The sequence below is a fragment of the Salmo salar genome, chromosome ssa15 (assembly GCF_905237065.1).
Source record: "Salmo salar chromosome ssa15, Ssal_v3.1, whole genome shotgun sequence".
In the NCBI taxonomy this organism is placed as follows: domain Eukaryota; kingdom Metazoa; phylum Chordata; class Actinopteri; order Salmoniformes; family Salmonidae; genus Salmo; species Salmo salar.
Genome location: NC_059456.1, coordinates 35,504,057 through 35,525,200, shown reverse-complemented (window position 1 = coordinate 35,525,200; position 21,144 = coordinate 35,504,057). Strand labels below are relative to the sequence as shown.

The 21,144-nt window shown below is 43.1% G+C and overlaps 1 protein-coding gene across 1 annotated transcript in view; it reads left to right on the top strand.

Moving 5' to 3' along the window:
- LOC106571314 (monocarboxylate transporter 10) overlaps positions 1 to 20,866 on the top strand; it is a 62,500-nt gene extending 41,634 nt beyond the window's left edge. The window contains exons 2-6 of the mRNA XM_014144239.2: positions 111 to 255; positions 2,199 to 2,628; positions 14,610 to 14,753; positions 15,448 to 15,676; positions 17,368 to 20,866. Of these exons, the coding sequence (XP_013999714.1) occupies positions 111 to 255; positions 2,199 to 2,628; positions 14,610 to 14,753; positions 15,448 to 15,676; positions 17,368 to 17,600 (1,181 nt within the window). The 3' untranslated portion in view covers positions 17,601 to 20,866. The remainder of the gene's footprint in view (positions 1 to 110; positions 256 to 2,198; positions 2,629 to 14,609; positions 14,754 to 15,447; positions 15,677 to 17,367) is intronic.
- The last annotated feature ends 278 nt before the right edge of the window (positions 20,867 to 21,144 follow it).

Sequence of the window (21,144 nt, the reverse complement as noted above, 5' to 3'; positions counted from 1 at the left end):
TCTATGGTCTGTGTGAAGTGTTGCTGTTATTGTCTCTGAGCTGTAATGTAATACAGTATGTGCTTTAAGCCTAACTCTCCTATCTCTCTGTGTGTCTCTCTGTCCTGCAGCGTGGGTGGGCTCCCTGTCCATGGGGATGATTTTCTTCTGTTCTCCCATCGTCAGCGTCTTCACAGACCTGCTGGGCTGCAGGGTGACCGCCGTGGGCGGCGCCGCCGTGGGCCTGGTGGGACTGCTGGCCAGCTCTTTCGTCACGTCAGTACTTCTATAGCTACCCTCTTTCATCAACCATTCTTATGTGTTGTGTTGAAATGTTGTCGGTGTGTGTTGGGGACTTCTTTATACTAAAGTCCTCCTTACACGTGTGTGTGTGTGTGTGTGTGTGTGTGTGTGTGTGTGTGTGTGTGTGTGTGTGTGTGTGTGTGTGTGTGTGTGTGTGTGTGTGTGTGTGTGTGTGTGTGTGTGTGTGTGTGTGTGTGTGTGTGTGATAACAAGATAAAGGGCCTACTGCAGTTAAGGGTTGGTCTCCCGTCATCCCTTTCTAATCATCTCATGTGATGGTACACTACCAAACTCAACAATTTAGTCTATGTTAATACACACAACAGTACCTTGACTGCGCAGAAATACAGTGCACAATAGTTTCTGTTGAAACTTCCATCACCTAACATAGCATTAAATATTGCTTATAAGCAAACAATGTTCTGCACCTGGCCAGTGTAATAATACAGTCAGCTCAGTCAGTATCTTGATGCCCTTCAAATAACACTTAGAAAACCCTCTGGGTTGTCCTACAGATGTAGGATCTTAATTTGATCACCCTGTTGCAGAAATAACTTTCCTGCAATGCAGGACATTTTAAAACTGGTAGTGTATTTGAGGTTTAAAAAGGCTTAAGTTTCCGCTTTGAAATCTGACTAGTTTTTTCCTTATGAAAAATGTATCAACCGCTACAAAAATGTCAATTTAATTATAATACACATAATTAATATGTCCTGTTATTGCTGCAGGACTATTTTCCTGCTGTAGCAAAATGTCTCAAATTAAGGTCATACTTCTGCATATCCAGACTCATGAAAGTCTAAAATGAGTGAACAAAGATCACCAGGGTACAGTAGAAGCAGTGGTGTAAAGTACTTAAGTGAAAATACTTTAAAGTACTACTAAAGTAGTTTTTTGGGGTATCTGTACTTTACTATTTATATTTTTTACAACTTTTACTTCACTACATTCCTAAAGAAAATAATGCTCTTTTTACTCCATACATTTTCCTTGACACCCCAAAAAAGTCATTACATTTTGAATGCTTAGCAAGAATAGAAAATGGTCCAATTCACACACTCATCAAGAGAACATCCCTGGCTGACTCACTAAACACAAATGCTTTGTAAACTTGGCTATCCGTAAAATAAATACAAAACTGGAATAGTGCCATTAGGTTTTTTAAATATTTATTAATACTTTTACTTTTGATACTTCAGTATATTTAAAACCAAATACTTTTAGACTTTTACTCAAGTAGTATTTTACTTGGTGACTTTCGCTTTTACTTGAGTCGTTTTCTATTAAGGTGTATTTTATTGTTACTGAAGTATGACAATTGCATACTTTTCCACCACTGAGTAGAAGTACTGGGAAAGGATCATTAAAGGTGGGTCCATAAATGAATAAGCTGTGTGTTATCTGGTATCAGCCCTGTAGTGGTGTGAAGTGAGTAAACATTAGAGCTCTTGTGTTGATGACTGTAGCACTCTGAGAGACCTGCCATTAGCTCTAACCTGGCTTGGCTTGGCCTAGAAGCAGCTCCAGCTCACCCCTGACCTCCCTAGCTCATCTATTTATCCACAATTAGCTTTGTGCTAACGGTAACCCTCCGACAGTCCAGCCTGCTGTTGGCTCACAGAGGGCTGGGTGGTAAACAAACACACATGGCTGACATTACTCAGTCAGCATAGTACACACACCCTGGGAGTGAGGCTGTAACTGATACCCTCCAGGTGTTGGAAGTTGAACCAAGCCAGCAAGTCTAGTTTGTTTTCCAAACTAGACTTAAATGAGTCAGACATGAGAACTTGTTTAGCTAGCTCCTCTATGGAGTCAAGTTCCTCAAACGTGTTTTTCTTTGTGTGAACTTTAAGCAGCTGTAAACATAAACTTGACCTCGCATCCTGTCCGGTCTCTCCTCTCTGACCCCACAGGACCCTGGGTCCCATGTACTTCACCTACGGCATCGTGTTCGCCACGGGCTGCTCCTTCGCCTACCAGCCCAGTCTGGTGATCCTGGGACACTACTTCAAGAAGCGCCTGGGCCTTGTCAACGGCATCGTGACGGCCGGCAGCTCTGCGTTCACCGTCACCCTGCCCTTCGTCCTGTCCGGCCTGCTGGAGAAGGTGGGCCTGCAGAACACCATGAGGGTCCTCAGCATCCTCATGTTCATCCTCATGCTGGCTGGGTTAACCTACACTCCCCTGCTGCCCAAGCCTGTCAACAGCAATAAGCCAGGCAGCCGCTGCCCGCCCATGAGCAAGTTGTTCAACGTCAGCATCTGGAACTCTCTGGGCTACCGGATCTGGGTCTTCGGCATCCCTGCAGCCCTCTACGGATACTTTGTGCCTTACGTCCACCTGGTGAGTGGTTTCGTTTTTCATGGGGGAATCTTTGTTGTGAACTGTGTGCGTGTGTGTTGATTTGTGTGTTTGTGTTTCATTACTCAGGTCTCTGTGTTAAAGGTTACTGGCATGTAGAAACGCACCATAGAGATGTGGCAGTGTGGAACATGTGGGGTTGATTTCACAGGAGGTTGGTGGCACCTTAATTGGGGAGGACGGGCCTGTGGTAATGGCTAGAGCGGAACATGTGGAATGGTATCAAACATGGTTTTCATGTGTTAGAGGTCATTCCATTTTCTCCGTTCCGGACATTATTATGAGCCGTCCTCCCCCCAGCAGCCTCTCCAGCAGACACGGTCCATCATTCTTAATATCTCTGGGTAACTCAGTTAGCAGTAATCAGGGTCTATAGAGCTTCACAAACACAGATACAAAACACATTAGTATCAAGTGTTACTAGTGTGAAAGGTGAGGAGAGGGGATAAATACAGTATGTCTGTGTGTGTGAACTTGAGTTACTGTGTGGTCTCATTGAACTGTATGACAGTTGCTTTTAAGCACCTCTCCTGACCTTTTTGGCCGTTCTAGAAATATTATTCTCAGTTCAACAGAGTATTGTTTCACATTTAATCATAAGCATCTATTTTTCTTTTCATTGAATATCAACATTTGAAATGCTGCTATGATCTCGGCTTATCAAGTTTAGACACACGCATCAATCGATGATTTTCTTTCAGCTTATTTAAGATTTTTTTTTTTCTCTTTAAATGGTATATAAAATACAAGCATATATAAAATACAAGCACTGCTTACGTATCATACTGGACTGTTAATCTGTGGTGCCTTTCACATTCTTAGATAACTGATGAAGTCTGAACAGTAGCACATCAGGCTTAGCCGATATTATACTGTACATAGCATATGTCACAGAGCATGAGACTCCCCAGATTCCAGACAGAAGATATCTAAATATAGATTTTTCACTCCATTCCTAACAGTTTCTAAATGTGCTACAAGTTGTTTGGATGCGTACCAGTCGCACTATTTTATAGCAATGCCTTACTATAGATGCATTAGTTGTGTGGTCTGTGGAGAGTCGGGTTGGGAGGTTTGATCTGGGGGGAGTAAAAATAGTTCAGTTTCAGCTGAGGCAAAGTAACATAATCACAGGTCTTATTATTCCAGTATTGAGTACAATTTATAGGAAGAAAAAATACAATATGGATGGAAAAATATGATTTGGTAAGAAGGGAGGGGAGAAGTGGGGAGGGAAGGGTCGAGGGTCAGTAGGCCACTGTTTACTTGGAGGAGATGACTTTGTTTTTGGAGGGAGGTCACTTTCTCCTGGGGAAGGCCCTCCATGTTTTCCTAACACTTCTCCAGTGTCTGCTACACGTCTGGGACACCGCTGGGCCCTGTCAGTGTCCATCCCCAGCCCCTCTGTCACCCGAACCATCATGAAGAAAGGGGAACCCAGGGGTGAAAGGCTGGATTGTTCACCTTACGTTTCAGGAAGGGAAAGCTCACCTTTGTGTGCAGGGACTAACAGAGCTGCCCGCTAAGCCTAGTGGGATATGCTAGCTGTTCTGTTTTTCCTCCCTCTGCTCTGGTCAAAGTGCTGAGTCCCTTTTAGTGCCACAGTGTTTGTTTGTGCGTGCACGTCGTACTCGCAGGTACTATTCCCCCTTATCTGAAGCCAAGCCCGTTCCCATCAGCTCAAGATTGTGGGAGTCTAAAGTCCTGCAGAAGCTTTCCCTCACTCTATTCCAGGTATTTCACATATTGGAGGATTAGATAATGTCTTTCATGTACGACTGTGTTTGTAGAGGTCTGATCAAAGGGAAAGGCATTTCCAGGGACAAGTTTACACAAGTTTACTCTTGTTGCTGCATGTCCAATGTTGAATCTATTTGCCAGGGATGCCTCAGCGCTGCCTGGATAATATTGGGGTGCAAAACAAAAAGGGCAGGCAGCAGAAGATCCAGTCAGTGCATGGATTGTATTACAGTTTTTGACAATTGCTTCCACATGATTTCTGAAACTATGGCTCCTTTTCTCTAGACTCTACACACAAAACCCCAAAACACACACACAACATGCAAAACGTCACAGATCTCTTGCAAACCCAAACACTTAATTCAAAACTATTTGAACTCTTCTCAAACTGGTGTTTTTGCATGAAAACTCCACACACAAACCATCAAATGATTAGCTCTTGTACACGCCAACTAACACGGATGTGACACATGTAAAACACTATCTCGTGTCTTTTGCATGTGCAGTGGAGTCCACGGCAGTTTGTCATAACACTCACACGTACATGTATGTGCACAAATATGCAGTATGTATGCATATTCAGTATATGTTTACACTGTAATCAGACATGCAAGGGGGGAATAAAATGTATTTCTTTCTCAAAACGTTGTATTTTCAGCCAGATTTTGGGATGAACAGTAACAGACAAAACAAATAGAGTAGAAGAGAAACAATTTGGCTTGTCCTCTTCCTCCTCCTTGTCCTCATCCCCCTCTTCCTCTCACTCTTCATATAACTCTCTCTCCAAAATTGGCCTCCATTGTACAAACCAAGAAAGCCAACCTGAAGCCTATTTATAGTGCTCAAGTTGTGATTTCTAAGTGAAGGAATTGGCTGTGTGTTTTCACACGTGATCACTGGGTGAAGGTAATCGGTAAATGAGTGTGGCATTTGGAATGGCAGTGTTTTCCAAGCGAAACACAAGACCTGTTACTTTTGAATGATGTGTCTAATGTAGAGAACTGTGTTTTGAAAAAAGTGTGTTTTACAATTGAAAGCTGAGTGTAAAGCAGATGTGCTTGCAGTGTTGCAGACTTGGTCTGAAGATTAGGTGTTGTGAAAAACTACAGGTACAGTGTCACAGTGCAGGTTAGCTTTCTCTCAGTGCTTCCTAATTACAGCAAATTATGAAAAATGTTCATCAAATTAGAAGGTTTATTCAGCATTTCCATTGATGTTGGATTTGCACTACTGTGATAGTCACACTCACTGGTGAGAGTTTTAACTCCCACCACTTTGACAACAAACAAACAAACCCATTTAGGTTGTTTTAAATTACGCAACCAGGTGCTGGAGAGAGTCTGGTGTTGAAAGAGTTATAATAAAGCTCTTGGAAAGAATGAGGGGGAGTGTTGTTGTCTGGCTGAGCTGCAGGTGGAATTAGTTTAGCAAGATCAGAGCAGATCTGTGGAGCTCTCAATGGCCATGTTTGTGTATATTGGTTTTAAAGAGTAGTTTGGGGGTGTGTGTGTGTGTGTGCGCAGAGTGGAGAGAGTGTCATTGATGATGATGGTTGTGTTTGTTTGCCTGTGCGCGCGTCAGAGTGCAGTGACGCTGTTGTGGTGTTTGTGTGCCTGTGCCTTGGTCGTGCTGTGTTGGAGATGGTGTGTGTGTGTGTGCCTTGGTCGTGCTGTGTTGGAGATGGTGTGTGTGTGTGCGTGCCTTGGTCGTGCTGTGTTGGAGATGGTGTGTGTGTGTGTGCCTTGGTCGTGCTGTGTTGGAGATGGTGTGTGTGTGTGCGTGCCTTGGTCGTGCTGTGTTGGAGATGGTGTGTGTGTGTGTGTGTGTGTGTGTGTGTGTGTGTGTGTGTGTGTGTGTGTGTGTGTGTGTGTGTGTGTGTGTGTGTGTGTGCGTGCCTTGGTTGTGCTGTGTTGGAGATGGTGTGTGTGGCTGGTCCATGTTCCCGACAGGTGCACCTGGCGGGTGGTAAGTCGGTAAGCAGTAGGTCACATGGTCAGCCCATGTGCCAGAATACTACGGAATATGTGATCTCAGACAGGGACACAATTAGAGGCTGCGTCTCAAATGGTACCCTATTCCCTATATAGTGCACTACGTTTGACCAGGACCCATAGGGCTCTTGTCAAAGTAGTGCAGTACACTACATGGCCAAAAGTATGTGGACACATGCTCTTCGAACATCTCATTCCAAAATCATGGGCATTAATATGGAGTTGGTCCCTTCTTTGCTGCTATAACAGCCTCCACTCTTCTGGGAAGGCTTTCCACTGGATGTTGGAACATTGCTGCGGGGACTTACTTCCATTCAGCCACGAGCATTAGTGAGGTTGGGCACTGATGTTGGGCGATTAGACCTGATTCGCAGTCGGCGTTCCAATTCATCTCTAAGGTGTTCGATGGGTGGATCTCACTTTGTGCACAGGTGCATTGTCATGCTGAAACAGGAAAGGGCCTTCCCATAACTGTTGCCACAAAGTTGGAATCGTCTAGAACAGTGGTTCCCAAACCTTTTATGGTCCCGTACCCCTTCAAACATTCAACCTCCAGCTGTGTACCCCCTCTAGCACCAGGGTCAGCGCACTCTCAATTGTTGTTTTTTGTCTTCCATTGTAAGCCTGCCACATATGATACATTTATTAAACATAAGAATGAGTGTGAGTTTGTGTCACAACCCGACTTGTGGGAAGCGACAAAGAGCTCTTATAGGACCAGGGCACAAGTAATAATAATATAATACTTTTGCTCTTTATTTAACCATCTTACATATAAAACCTTATTTGTTAATCAAGAATTGTGAATAACTCACCACAGGTTAATGAGAAGGCTGTGCTTGAAAGGATGAACATAACTCTGCAATGTTGGGTTGTATTGGAGAGAGTCTCAGTCTTAAATCATTTTCCACACACAGTCTGTGCCTGTATTTAGTTTTCATTCTAGTGAGGGACGAGAATCCACTCTCACATAGGTACGTGGTTGCAAAGGGCATCAGTGTCTTAACAGCGCAATTTTCCAAGGCAGGAAGGATACTCTCATCCAGAAATCTGGCAGTGGCTTCGGATTTTAAATTACATTTTCACAGAACCGCTTGTTGCAATTTCGATGAGGCTCTCTTGTTCAGATATCGATAGGTGGACTGGAGGCAGGGCATGAAAGGGATAACGAATCCAGTTGTTTGTGTCATCCGTTTCGGGAAAGTACCTGCGTAATTGCGCACCCAACTCACTCAGGTGCTTCGCTATATCACATTTGACATTGTCCGTAAGCCTGAGTTCACTTGCACACAAAAAATCATACAATGATGGAAAGACCTGTGCGTTGTCCTTGTTAATGCAGACAGAGAAGAGCTCCAACTTCTTAATCATAGCCTCAATTTTGTCCCACACATTGAATATAGTTGTGGAGAGTCCCTGTAATCCTAGATTCAGATCATTCAGGGGAGAAAAAACATCACCCAGATAGACCAGTCGTGTGAGAAACTCATCATCATGCAAGCGGTCAGACAAGTGAAAATTATGGTCAGTAAAGAAAGCTTTAAAACCTGTTGTGGATAGGGGGCAGTATTTTCAATGCCGGATAAAAAAACGTACCCGATTTAATCTGGTTACTACTCTTGCCCAGAAACTAGAATATGCATATAATTAGTAGATTTGGATAGTAAACACTCTAACGCTTCTAAAACTGTTTGAATGGTGTCTGTGAGTATAACAGAACTCATATGGCAGGCAAAAACCTGAGAAGATTCCATGCAGGAAGTGGCCTGTCTGACAATTTGTGGTCCTTCTGTTGCATCTCTATTGAAATTACAGCATCTGAGCTGTTACGTGACACTTTCTAAGGCTTCCATTGGCTCTCTAAAGCCTTCAGAAAGCGGAATGACGCGTCTCCTGTCTCTGGGCAGATAACAGGAGCAGAGTTTGTAAGTGGTCTGCCTGGGGACAGAGAGACTAGAGATGCGCGTTCACGAGACCTCACCATTTTTTTCTTTCCCTCTTTGAATGAATACAACGTTGTCCGGTTGGAATATTAGCGCTATTTTACGAGAAAAATCGCATACAAATTTATTTTAAACAGAGTTTGACATGCTTCTAAGTACTGTAATGGAATATTTTGAAATTGTTTGTCACGAAATGCGCTCGCGCGTTACCCTTTGGATAGTGACCTGAACGCACAAACAAAACGGAGGTATTTGGATATAACTATGGATTATTTGGAACCAAAACAACATTTGTTGTTGAAGTAGAAGTCCTGGGAGTGCATTCTGACAAAGAACAGCAAAGGTAATCCAATTTTTCTAATAGTAATTCTGAGTTTAGGTTGCCCCGACGTTGGCGGGTGTCTGAATAGCTAGCCTGTGATGGCTGAGCTATGTACTCAGAATATTGCAAAATGTGCTTTCTCCGAAAAGCTATTTTAAAATCTGACATAGCGGTTGCATAAAGGAGTTCTGTATCTATAATTCTTGAAATAATTTATGTATTTTGTCAACGTTTATGAGTAATTTAGTAAATTCACCGGAGGTTTTCGGTGGGTATGCTAGTTCTGAACATCACATGCTAATGTAAAAAGCTGGTTTTTGATATAAATATGAACTTGATTGAACAAAACATGCATGTATTGTATAACATAATGTCCTAGGAGTGTCATCTGATGAAGATCATCAAAGGTTAGTGCTGCATTTAGCTGTGGTTTGGGTTTTTGTGACATATATGCTTGCTTTGAAAATGGCTGTGTGACTATTTTTGGCTGGGTACTCTCCTGACATAATCTAATGTTTTGCTTTCGCTGTAAAGCCTTTTTGAAATCGGACAATGTGGTTGGATTAACGAGAGTCTTATCTTTCAAATGGTGTAAAATAGTCATATGTTTGAGAAATTGAAGTTATAGCATTTAAGGTTTTTGTATTTCGCGCCACGCTCTACCATTGGATATTTGGTGAGGCGTTCCGCTAGCGGAACGTCTGTCCTCAACATTAAGCTCGTCTCTCAATTAAAAAAAAAACGTGTCAATAATTTGCCCATTGATAACCAGCACACTTCTTCTGTATGTTGTAAAAGTGTTACGTGGTCGCTGCCCATATCACTGCATAGTGCAGAAAATACACAAGAGTTCAGGGGTCTTGCTTTAACGAAGTTAATCATTTTCACTGTGGTGTCCAAAACGTCTTTCAAGCTGTCAGGCATTCCCTTGGCAGCAAGAGTCTCTCGGTGGATGCTGCAGTGTACCCAAGTGGTGTCGAGATCAACTGCTTGCATGCGCGTTACCACTCCACTATGTCTCCTTGTCATGGCTTTTGCACCATCAGTACAGATACCAACATGAGCAGCAGCTACGTTTGGCTGGAATTCCCACGAGAGGGTAACGGTTAATGGGATTGGATGTTAATTATTTGACTAGACTAGGCTACCTGTATTTGACATTGTGTGATTCATCACTCCAGAGAACGCTCCAGAGTCCAATGGCGGCGAGCTTTACACCACTCCAGCCGACGCTTGGCATTGCGCATGGTGATCTTAGGTTTGCTCGGCCATGGAAACCCATTTCATGACGCTCCCGACGAGCAGTTCTTATGCTGACGTTGCTTCCAGAGGCAGTTTGGAACTCGGTAGTGAGTGTTGCAACCGAGGACAGACGATTTTTACACGCTACGCTCTTCAGCACTCAGCAGTCCCGTTCTGTGAGCTTGTGTGGCCTACCACTTCGTGGCTGAGCTGTTGTTGCTCCTAGATGTTTCCACTTCCCAATAACAGCACATATAGTTGACCGGGGCAGGTCTAATAGGGCAGAAATTTGACGAACTGACCTGTTGGAAAGGTGGCATTCTATGACGGTGCCGCGTTGAAAGTCACTGAGCCCTTCAGTACGGGCCATTCTACTGCCATTGTTTGTCTATGGAGATTGGCTGTCTGCTCGATTTTATACACCTGTCAGCAACGGGTGTGGCTGAAATGGCCTAATCCACTAATTTGAAGGGGTGTCCACATACTTTTGTGTGCATATATAACCCACGCCAACCAGCCCAGAACCCAACGCCAACCTATTATATATAATAGGATGCCCACTGGTTGGCATTGGGTTCTGGGCTGGTTGGCATGGGTTCTGGGCTGGGTGGCGTTGGGTTCTCTAATAAGTAAAGGGTAGATAGATGACCCAGCAGTGTTTAAGGCCCAGGTTCTGCTGGGTAGTATAATAGACAAACAGCAGGGAGTGGGACACCCTGTGGACTGGAGGAATGTTGTCTGTGGGCTTTAGAACTATAGCCCCGTGAAACCAGACTGACCACTGAGCTTACGTTTTGTTTCACTTGATACGTGAAGTGAAACAGAATGTGAGCTCGCAAGATCAGGCTGGCTTAATGAGACTACTAGGTTATACCATGGAATATAAAAATTGGCACAAAAAATAGTAGACATTTGGGCAGCACAAATTCTTCCGCTTAAAAGGTCACTAGTATGTGTCTGTGCCATCTTCATAGCCGATGAATTCAGACTGTCAATATACCTGACCAGATGTACAGCTGACAAAATAATGGAAACACTTGAGTAAATGAGGTATACAAAGTGTATTGAAAGCAGGTGCTTACTTAAGGAATGAACATCCCATCATGCTTAGGGTCATATACAAATGCTGGGTAGGCCATTATTTTGGCTACCATGGCTATTTCCTCATAGGATGACGATTCCCCCATCCACAGGGCATGAGTGGTCAATGGTTTGATGAGCATGAAAATTATGTAAACCATATGCCATGGCCGTCTTAGTCACCAGATCTCAACCCAATGGAACACTTATGGGAGATTCTGGAATGGCGCCTGAGAGAGCTTTATCCACCACCATCAACAAAACACCAAATGATAGAATTTCTCATGGAGAATGATGCCACATCCCTCCAATAGAGTTCCAGAATCTATGCCAAGGTGCATTGAAGCTGTTCTCTGTAGTGGTGGCCCAACACCCTTTTAAGACACTTTATGTTGGTGTTTCCTTTATTTTGGCAGTTACATGTAGGCTATCATGTGACTTAGGGTGCTAGCCCAGGGTGAGAATGCCCTGTCACCCCGTGCACATTCCGACTGGAACGTAATTCTCTTGTTATGCACTTCTCTCTACGCGTATATTCTGACCTTGCTATTCACCCAATATTTAGTTTTTTTAATTTTAAGAACTAATTCTTATTTACAGTGATGGCCTACCTCAGCCAAACCCTCCCCTAACCCTGATGACGCTGGGCCAATTGTGCACCGCCCTATGGGACTCCCGATCACGGCCGGTTGTGATACAGCCCTGGATCGAACCAGGGTCTGTAGTGACGTCTTAGACCACAGCGCCACTTGGGGGTGGAGATTTTAAAAATGAAGGTGTGTCTACAGCTACGCTATACAAACCTTGACTTAATTCCACCACTTTTACGCATGATGAATAAGGTGGGGCAACCTGTGGGTTTCAAGTGGAACAACAGCGGCTTTATTTTTCCTATAGAAATAACACTCTCCATGCATTGACTTACACATGGATCTAATCTAGGTAAATTAGTATGCTGTTTGGATAAGGAGATTTGTAAATATGAATGACAATTGTTAAAGATCTATGTTACCTTATGATTGCTGGAGACAAATCATATGGCAACAAAGTGAAGCATATCAACATATCACCTTTTCCACAGGGCAGTTTATGAAATGCCGGCCTTATAACCTGGGATGAAGTTTGGAGACCCAAGCTATAAACTTCTGTAGCCATGCACAAATGACAGTATAGCGCCAAACTTACTGAGTTGAGTTATGATTTCTAGAATCTTTTAATTATATGCCCAGACTTTTCACTGTATTTTTTTTACAATTTGTATCCTGTTAAATATTAGCCACTATCGGTAGCCACCTTCAGTTATACCCAAACAGGCTAAATTTATAACTGTCACTTTAGTGTTAGCGTCCTTACATTTTGAATCATTCCATTACATCGTTAGTGTACCTTTTACTCTGTCACGTTGGCGTGGTTGTTCCTGAGGATCGCTAGCAATAGTGGATCATATTTGGGACATGCAATAATTTGTGACATGTAGCCTATTTGAATCATTATGGAACACAGACCATACGTAGCAGTTTAAGAGTGAGTGGCTGGCACATGATATATAGGGCTACTGTTCAACCCATATTGAATGAACACTTCACCTTCCAATAGTTCAGGGATTGAACAACTGAATATGACAACTTTCAGGATGAATCAAACCGCTGTATTTTTGATTCACCAATATAGTGCGTAAAGGCTCTCCAACCCTGTTTTTTATTATTCAGAAATACTTTCCTAACACTAAATTTGAGTATTTTTAAATGTACCAATTGGTGCTGAAAAGGAGATGAATATGCACGTTTACATGGATCCCTAATATTCTGAACCATTTTCTACATATAGTCTGAGTCTGTCAAATTCTAATTAAAGGTACACCAAATTTAAAGGGATGGCCTTAGATAAATGTACTGATAAACCTAACCCTAATTGTGACCCTAAAATAGCATTTTTCCTTGTGGGGACCAGTTTGTTTTGAGTTTGTCTGATACTGTAAATTAGAGATGAAGCCAAGATTCTTTAGAACATACTGTTGGAAGCCCAAATTCCTTAAACTAGTCAAGATACATGGGCAAAATATGAGCGCTCCATATTGGCCTACTCCATTGTGGTGTTTATGACTGGTAAGGAAAGCACAGGACACGCCTTGAACATGTAAACCCTTTAACCTCCATTTCCGTAGCATAGGCCCACAGGGAACACAATGCCGGCCATAATCCTGACTGACTGACTGACTGACTGACTGACTGACTGACCAGACTCACTCACTCACTCAATCCTGGGCCCATATGGTGTTTCTCTGAAAGTTAATGTCCCCAGGGGGGCGTGACTGACTGGATGAGGTGTGTGTTTCACAGCTGCTCTCATTTAAGACTACACTGTGATGGGAGCATCAACATACGCACACACCATGTGACCTGCCCTACCCTGCCTAGGTTCAACCACAGCCCCTGGGAGTATGTGGAGGAAACCCCTTGGCGCCAATAAAGCAGGAAACCAATGAATAGAGAATTTGTTGTTGCATAATGACAGTTAAATCGTGTGTGTGTGTGTGTGTGTGTGTGGTGAATGAGGGTCAGGGAGGTGGTTGAGGGTCAGGGAGGTGGTTGCGGGTCAGGGAGGTGGTTGCGGGTCAGGGAGGTGGTTGAGGGTCAGGGAGGTGGTTGAGGGTCAGGGAGGTGGTTGAGGGTCAGGGAGGTGGTTGAGGGTCAGGGAGGTGGTTGAGGGTCAGGGAGGTGGTTGCGGGTCAGGGAGGTGGTTGAGGGTCAGGGAGGTGGTTGCGGGTCAGGGAGGTGGTTGCGGGTCAGGGAGGTGGTTGCGGGTCAGGGAGGTGGTTGAGGGTCAGGGAGGTGGTTGCGGGTCAGGGAGGTGGTTGCGGGTCAGGGAGGTGGTTGAGGGTCAGGGAGGTGGTTGAGGGTCAGGGAGGTGGTTGAGGGTCAGGGAGGTGGTTGCGGGTCAGGGAGGTGGTTGCGGGTCAGGGAGGTGGTTGAGGGTCAGGGAGGTGGTTGCGGGTCAGGGAGGTGGTTGCGGGTCAGGGAGGTGGAATAGAGGCTCTGTGACTGGGAGGCAGCAGCAGGAAGGGGTTTTGATGTAGTCTTTGGAGGCTGTAGCTACTGGCGGGGCTCCAGGTTACCGGGCCGGGAATCCCTGCCTCCCGGGCAGCCTCCCCAGCTCTGGGGCTCACAGATTGGTGCTCCTGGGTAGAAGGGACCGGCAGCAGCCTTGAACAACCAACATCTGGGCTGCATTTCACATGCTCTGATATCACCGCAACTATGCATTCCCAGATTTTTGTGATAGTACTCTCGCTTTGCCTGTGAATTGAGCAGAATGATTTTCAGGGGCTGCTGTAAATATTATATAGGAGTCTGATATGTATAACTGTGAAGATGGGGGTGGGTTTTATTTGCTTGTATGAATGGTGCGCCCCCCACACAAACACACATGTAGATCCCCAATGAATCATGCACATACAGTGCTAAGACATTGTGTTCCATATGCTTCCCTTTTCATCTCCCCACCCCTCCAATGACATCTATAAACAAAGCATCTAGAATTCGTTTGTGTCAGTTTTCCACTCGACGTACCATTTGATTTGGCAGCTGTGTTCTGATGTGTCTGAGTGCTGATGAGGTGGTCGTGTCCTCCGTGTCTGTCCCATAGATGAAGCACGTTGAGGAGCGCTTCGGGAAAGACGCCAACAAGGAGGTTCTGCTCATGTGCATCGGCGTCACGTCTGGCGTGGGCCGCCTCATCTTCGGCCGGGTGGCTGACTACGTACATGGAGTCAACAAGGTCTACCTACAGGTAACGCCTACTATTCTTCAGATCCTACACAGGCCAGACTATGACTAGACCGAAGTCTCAAGTGTGCCCTATTCCTCATATACCGTAAATTCCGGACTATAAGCCGCAACTTTTTTCCCACGCATTGAATCTCGCGGCTTATACAATGACGCGGCAAATATATAGATTTTTCCCGTTTTTTGGCGGCATGAAGCTTTTATTAGACCAATGAAATTGCCAATATCGGATCAAGCAATTCTGAGGCTATTCAACTCCGACACCGAAGGAGATGACTTCAGTGGTTTCAGTGCACAGGAGGAGGAAGATAGTTACCAATGACTTTCTTGGTGTTTACTGCAAATTTTTTATTACAAGCCGTGTTTCGTTAAAGCCTGTGTAAAGTTCATTTGTTTCAATGTACCGGTAGGCACCTGCGGCTTTTTTTTTTTATTCAGTGGGTGCGGTTTATATTCAGGTGCGCTCAATAGTCCGGAAATTACGGTAACTGTCGTGCACTACTTTTGGCCAGACGACACCCTGTACCCTCCTATAGTCTACTCTATGTGGAATTGAGGGTGTCATTTAACATGCATCTCCAACCTCATGTCATAACCATTACTGTAATCAGCTGTTGCAATGATTGATGTAAAGATGCAATGCTGCTGTGTTCATCACATTTACATCTCCTCCCTGACATCCTCTCCTGTCCCCCCAGGTGTCTTCATTCATGGTCATCGGCGTGATGTCCATGATGATTCCTCTGTGTCATGTGTTCGGAGGGCTGATCGCTGTGTGTCTGCTCATGGGCCTGTTTGACGGCTGTTTCATCTGTATCATGGCCCCCATCGCCTTCGAGCTGGTGGGCTCCCAGAACGTGTCCCAGGCCATCGGCTTCCTGCTGGGCATGATGTCTGTGCCCATGACCGTGGGCCCTCCTATTGCAGGTATAGTACAGTGGACAAGCCAGGCAGCATCCCAATGCTCTGCCCTTCTCCCGTCATAGATTTAACAATGATGGAAACTACCTCCAGTGCACACTTTAGGAGAAGGGTGGAGGGGAAAAAATGATTTGATTTGAATTGGGATGCAGCCCCAGTCTCTGTAGAATCATGACGACATTCTGCTGGGGACAATAGGACATTCTGCTGGGGACATTCTGCTGGGGACAATAGGATATTCTGCTGGGGACATTCTGCTGGGGACAATATTCTGCTGGGGACAAGAGGATATTCTGCTGGGGACATTCTGCTGGGGACAATAGGACATTCTGCTGGGGACAATAGGACATTCTGCTGGGGACAATAGGACATTCTGCTGGGGACAATAGGACATTCTGCTGGGGACATTCTGCTGGGGACAATAGGACATTCTGCTGGGGACATCCGGCTGGGGACAATAGGACATTCTGCTGGGGACATCCGGCTGGGGACAATAGGACATCCGGCTGGGGACAATAGGACATTCGGCTGGGGACATTCGGCTGGGGACAATAGGACATTCTGCTGGGGATAATAGGACATTCTGTTGCTGCAAGATCAATTATACAGCTACACAGTTTGTGCTGTTTGATGGTTTGAAATATATTAACATTTAGCTTGATGATGTAAAACGTTGATGCATTTCTCCCTGGAGTATGAGTTTGATATGAGTTGTTTTTCTATAAACTGCTGCCACTTGGTGTTTATCTGTGGAACTGTGAAAGTAAGGGGTTACATTCATACTCCACCAAACATAGAGGTACATACATACATCTATTCAGAACATGGCAACTTCACACGTTCTACAAAGTTGATATGAGTAGAGACATTATGTCATGAATATGATACATGTGTAAGAAATGATATACCCTGTGGGAAATGATACATGTGTAAGAAATGATATACCCTGTGGGAAATGATACATGTGTAAGAAATGATATACCCTGTGGGAAATGATACATGTGTAAGAAATGATATACCCTGTGGGAAATGATACATGTGTAAGAAATGATATACCCTGTGGGAAATGATACATGTGTAAGAAATTATATACCCGGTGGGAAATGTATGTAAATTCCACCACTGGAATGTTGAGTGCAGGCGTCCATTCATGTTAAGCTCCTTCTAACTTGATGTCATTCATATCCTCATGAGTCATGTGCAACCTGGTTACACTGTACTACAGACAGAGCATCTGTTTTTCTCACAAATAGACTGGCATTCCAGGGAGAGAGAAGGAAACTAAGGGAAAGTCAGGAAGTCATGCAACTGCCGAGGGACGGGAAACGACCACAAGGGGCGACGAACAGAGGGGGCTTATTGGCTCGGACCCTAATCCACTCAGTCTTCACTGGACAGTAATAATCAGCAATGTTTGTATTACAAGAGTGGGTTTGGACACACTACTTAGTATCACTCAGTCCCAGCACAGATAAACCTGCCTTTGTTTTATATCTGAGAGGACCAAATAAGGTGTTCACTGTGGTTTGACGTTACAGGGTTATGCTCTCAGGACTGGGGGCATACTATAGCTGACCTGTGGGGTTCAGGGGTGCTGCTGAACATTGTACCTCGTTTTGTTGAGGCCAGTTTTTAGGACACTACAATAGTCATGATGAGCGACTCCCAGATGTTGATTCCTCTCCCTCTCCCTCCAGGGTTCCTCAGGGACAGGCTGGGGAACTACGACGTGGCCTTCTATTTGGCTGGTATCCCTCCCATCGTTGGTGGGGCCGTGCTGTGTCTGATCCCCTGGGTGGAGGCTAGACGTATCAGGAGAGAGCAAGAGGCAGCCAAGGATGTCACCCAAATTCTGGAGTTCAAGAGGAACAGTGGGGGTCAGGGAGATGCACTAGCAGCGAAGACCGCAGACGCCAAATCTGTCATTTAAGTCTGTCATCCAAAACACACTCAAAACACAGAGATGCGTCCAGACATAGAGTTCATACTCACTTTCAGGCACACACACACTTGGAACTGCTGATTATATCTTTTTTAATGATACAAGTATAGACGAAATATGTATTGACCTGTGGTGTATGTGTAAACAATATTTTAATGGCTGCTTTTGCCGGAGAATGTGTGGAAAATTCTGAAGTAATAATACATTGAATGTGATCTTGAAGAGCTATGCATCAGATTGTTCCATCAATCTTCCAGCTGTTGAATTACCTTAAAGGTTCAAATGGAAAATGGAGAAATCTCACATTTTATATTTCTTACAAGGGAACACGCGCATTACTTGGGTGCTTTTTGAAGGCTGCAAGCACTTATTTACATAAGAATAGCGATGGCCAGTCTCGCTAGCAAATTCTCCCGTTTTCAATGTGCATTCTTTGAGGATCATTATTTTCATTGAGTAGAAATGTCCAATACAAGCTTGAATATAGATTTAAGGCTTTGCAGAATTTTGATAAGATAAACAAACACAAACTAGATTTATTGGGTTTGTTTTTAAAAATATATTTCCAATCAACACTGATGATATAATTGACCATATATGGTCAAAGAAACAGTATCTATTGTTTGTCAAATGACCCCAATCATCTCTTAAGTAGTATAAGTAAGTTGGTGTTGCTTGTCTTGACTACAGTATAACAAAGATACAAAAAGTATACTGGTGAGTAGATTTAACCAGGAAAAATACTGTCAACCTTAAATCAACCTTTTTTTCAGTTTATTTGTGGGGGGTTTTATACTCTCTTAAAACATGGCAAGATTGTGAATGTGTGGGGAATTAGTGAGTTATATTTTTGAAGTATGACCTGAGTGTACAATGTCACTTCAAAGAAGTACTGTATGCCATAATGGGTGGGGAGGTAGGTTGTGTCTAGTGGTTGTAGGGTTTACCATTGTCTTAGTTTTAAAGGTGCTTGGGCACCTCAAGGGAGCTGCTTAAAGCACAATTAAAGCGTCCCACCCATGAGATATGAACTGTCATCATCGTCATCTCAAGGCTGCAGTAGTCTGGACCTGAAATAGGTCTGACTTTACCTGAGGCTGTATTCAGTCGTTATGATCTCTGATACAGTTTAGCTTATTTTGCCCGGCGTACAAAGTGCCTAAAAATCCTTTTCAGTGTTTCTACATCAGAACCACCATTTGTCATTTCAGTATACATAGTTTATAGCCAGCACAAAACAGGATCCTAAAACTAAACGTCTGCTTGTCTGACTATGCAACGTGAGTGAAGGATGAATGTCAATGTTGATTTGTAGGGAGTCATTTACATGCGACGTGGATTCATTCATTCATATTATGAATGAATTTTTATTGTTGAAGTTGACGAGTATTTTATCCCGCACATATAGTAAACCAATGTTCTACTTTCAGCATATCTTCTAATTGTAGTAGACTCACTCGCTCCATCATATTTCAAATGTAACTTGAGATGCGAGCACCATTAGTCATTGACAAATGTGACCAGTAGTCAATGGTTAACTTGACTCAATGTAACTCTCTGCTCAGTTTGTTAACCTTTTATTAGAAAAAGCATTTGTTTTAACGATCATATTTTTCATATTTGTATTTATTTTTTTCTAGAATTTGTTTAATGCCTGATGTCATGCCATAATTGATGGGTGTTGGCCTTTCTCATTATTTGATATATTGAAGGCCAAATGGTCCACCATTTTATTTTGTATTGATTCTTCTGCGTGTGGCCTTGAAATGTAAAGAAAAGATAATGGCTGGTTTGTCTATGGCCAACTCTGTTTACCAAAGCACCACCCTCAGGATAGTTTATTAGGCTTTTCAAACATTTTATCACCCTCCTGCAATTCAACAATCATTGATAATTATAAAGATTGCCCTTGGAGAACCCACAACTTTTACAGTGAAGGATTTTGACTCGACAATCCCTTGACCACTAAGCACGCAGAAAAGTCATAATTTATCAAAATCCATACTATCCAGCTTTGTGGGTCATTGGTTTCTCCAAGGCAAGACTTGTGACGCAATCTACCTCCGATGTCATGCAAATTTCTGGTATTTTGTCCTGACAGGATGGAGATTCAAATGATTACAAAACGGGCAACGTTTCCCTTCCACGCCACTGTCCTTATTTATTATCCAAACATAGAGAGAGACCGTGTAAAAGAGTATTTCAGCTTCCTAGGCGTCATTGTTTCCTCAGAAAGGGTGTGTTGCTGCCTATCTGTACCACAGAACAGTGTTTGTGTCTGAGAAGTACAGTACTTCAGTGGAATTTTGTGACCTGGGAAATGCTAATAAATCTCTAATTCTGAGAAGAAAAGTTGCTATCTTGAACTTCAATCTTGCTTTTGGAATTAGCTTTTTTTTATTTTTTTTATTCATTTCCACATTTAAATGTTTTGCTGTTAATTTCAAAGTGAAATAATACCCTTGTTACAAGGAATGTTGGAGATGTTTTGTTTTTCTAACCAGAGAATACCTTTCGAATAGGGTATTTCTAATTATATATAATTCGTTTTATTTTTTAAGTTTATGGTAATTTTATATTTTTTTACATCATAGACACACAGTTGCACAATTCACCAATGAAAGCCTCAGGTAATTTCTCAAGTAATGGATATTCCTGAACTCATACCTCCCAGAGGTTTACTGATATACCCCTTTGCCATAAACCATACTAATTGTTTTAGTATAATTATTGATTCTCATACTGAATGAATTCCTTGCCATCCAAAGAAGTGTGTCACTGTTTGGGAATGTCCCGGTATTTAGAGAATGTAAAGATGAGTCTATGCATGTTCTATTTTTGTTAAGTGGCTAAAGACCAAATTCAACAGCATATTGTTTGAAATGGTGTTATACGTTTCTACTTACGTAGGTTATATATAGATTTTATTGCAACTCTTGCTGTACACAGGAGTAATTGAGTGTATACTGATGCCTAATAATGCAAGGAGAATTCTGTAATGCATACTGTGTCACAAAGAATATATACTTTGCAGCTTTCACTTTCACCCCATGTTTTCTGTCATTTTCCTGGTTCACACATATTTCTTTATGTACACATGGTGTATTGCTGATCATCCAAATCCCACATAGCTTTATTTAGTCATTTCAGCATGTTATTGCTTTTCATAAAGTCTTCATATATTGTTTTTTTTAATTGCATGATTGTGTGATATGTAATAAACACATTTTAAATACATATTTTTAACAAAGTAATGAGTTGTTGATCATTTTTTTTCTTGAGTTTCTCATTCATCACTCTTCAGTTGCATCATGGTAAAATGATTATAGGTCACACACAATTTGAGTGTTTCAACATCTCTGTATAGGGCCTAGTTTATTTATGCTTCTACAAACACCATTCTTCAAGGTTCCTACTTTCTAAATGATTAACACCTTCCTAATATTGAGTTGCACCCCCTTTTCCCCTCAGAACAGCCTAAATTCGTTGGGGCATGGACTCTACAAGGTGTCGAAAGCGTTACACATCGATC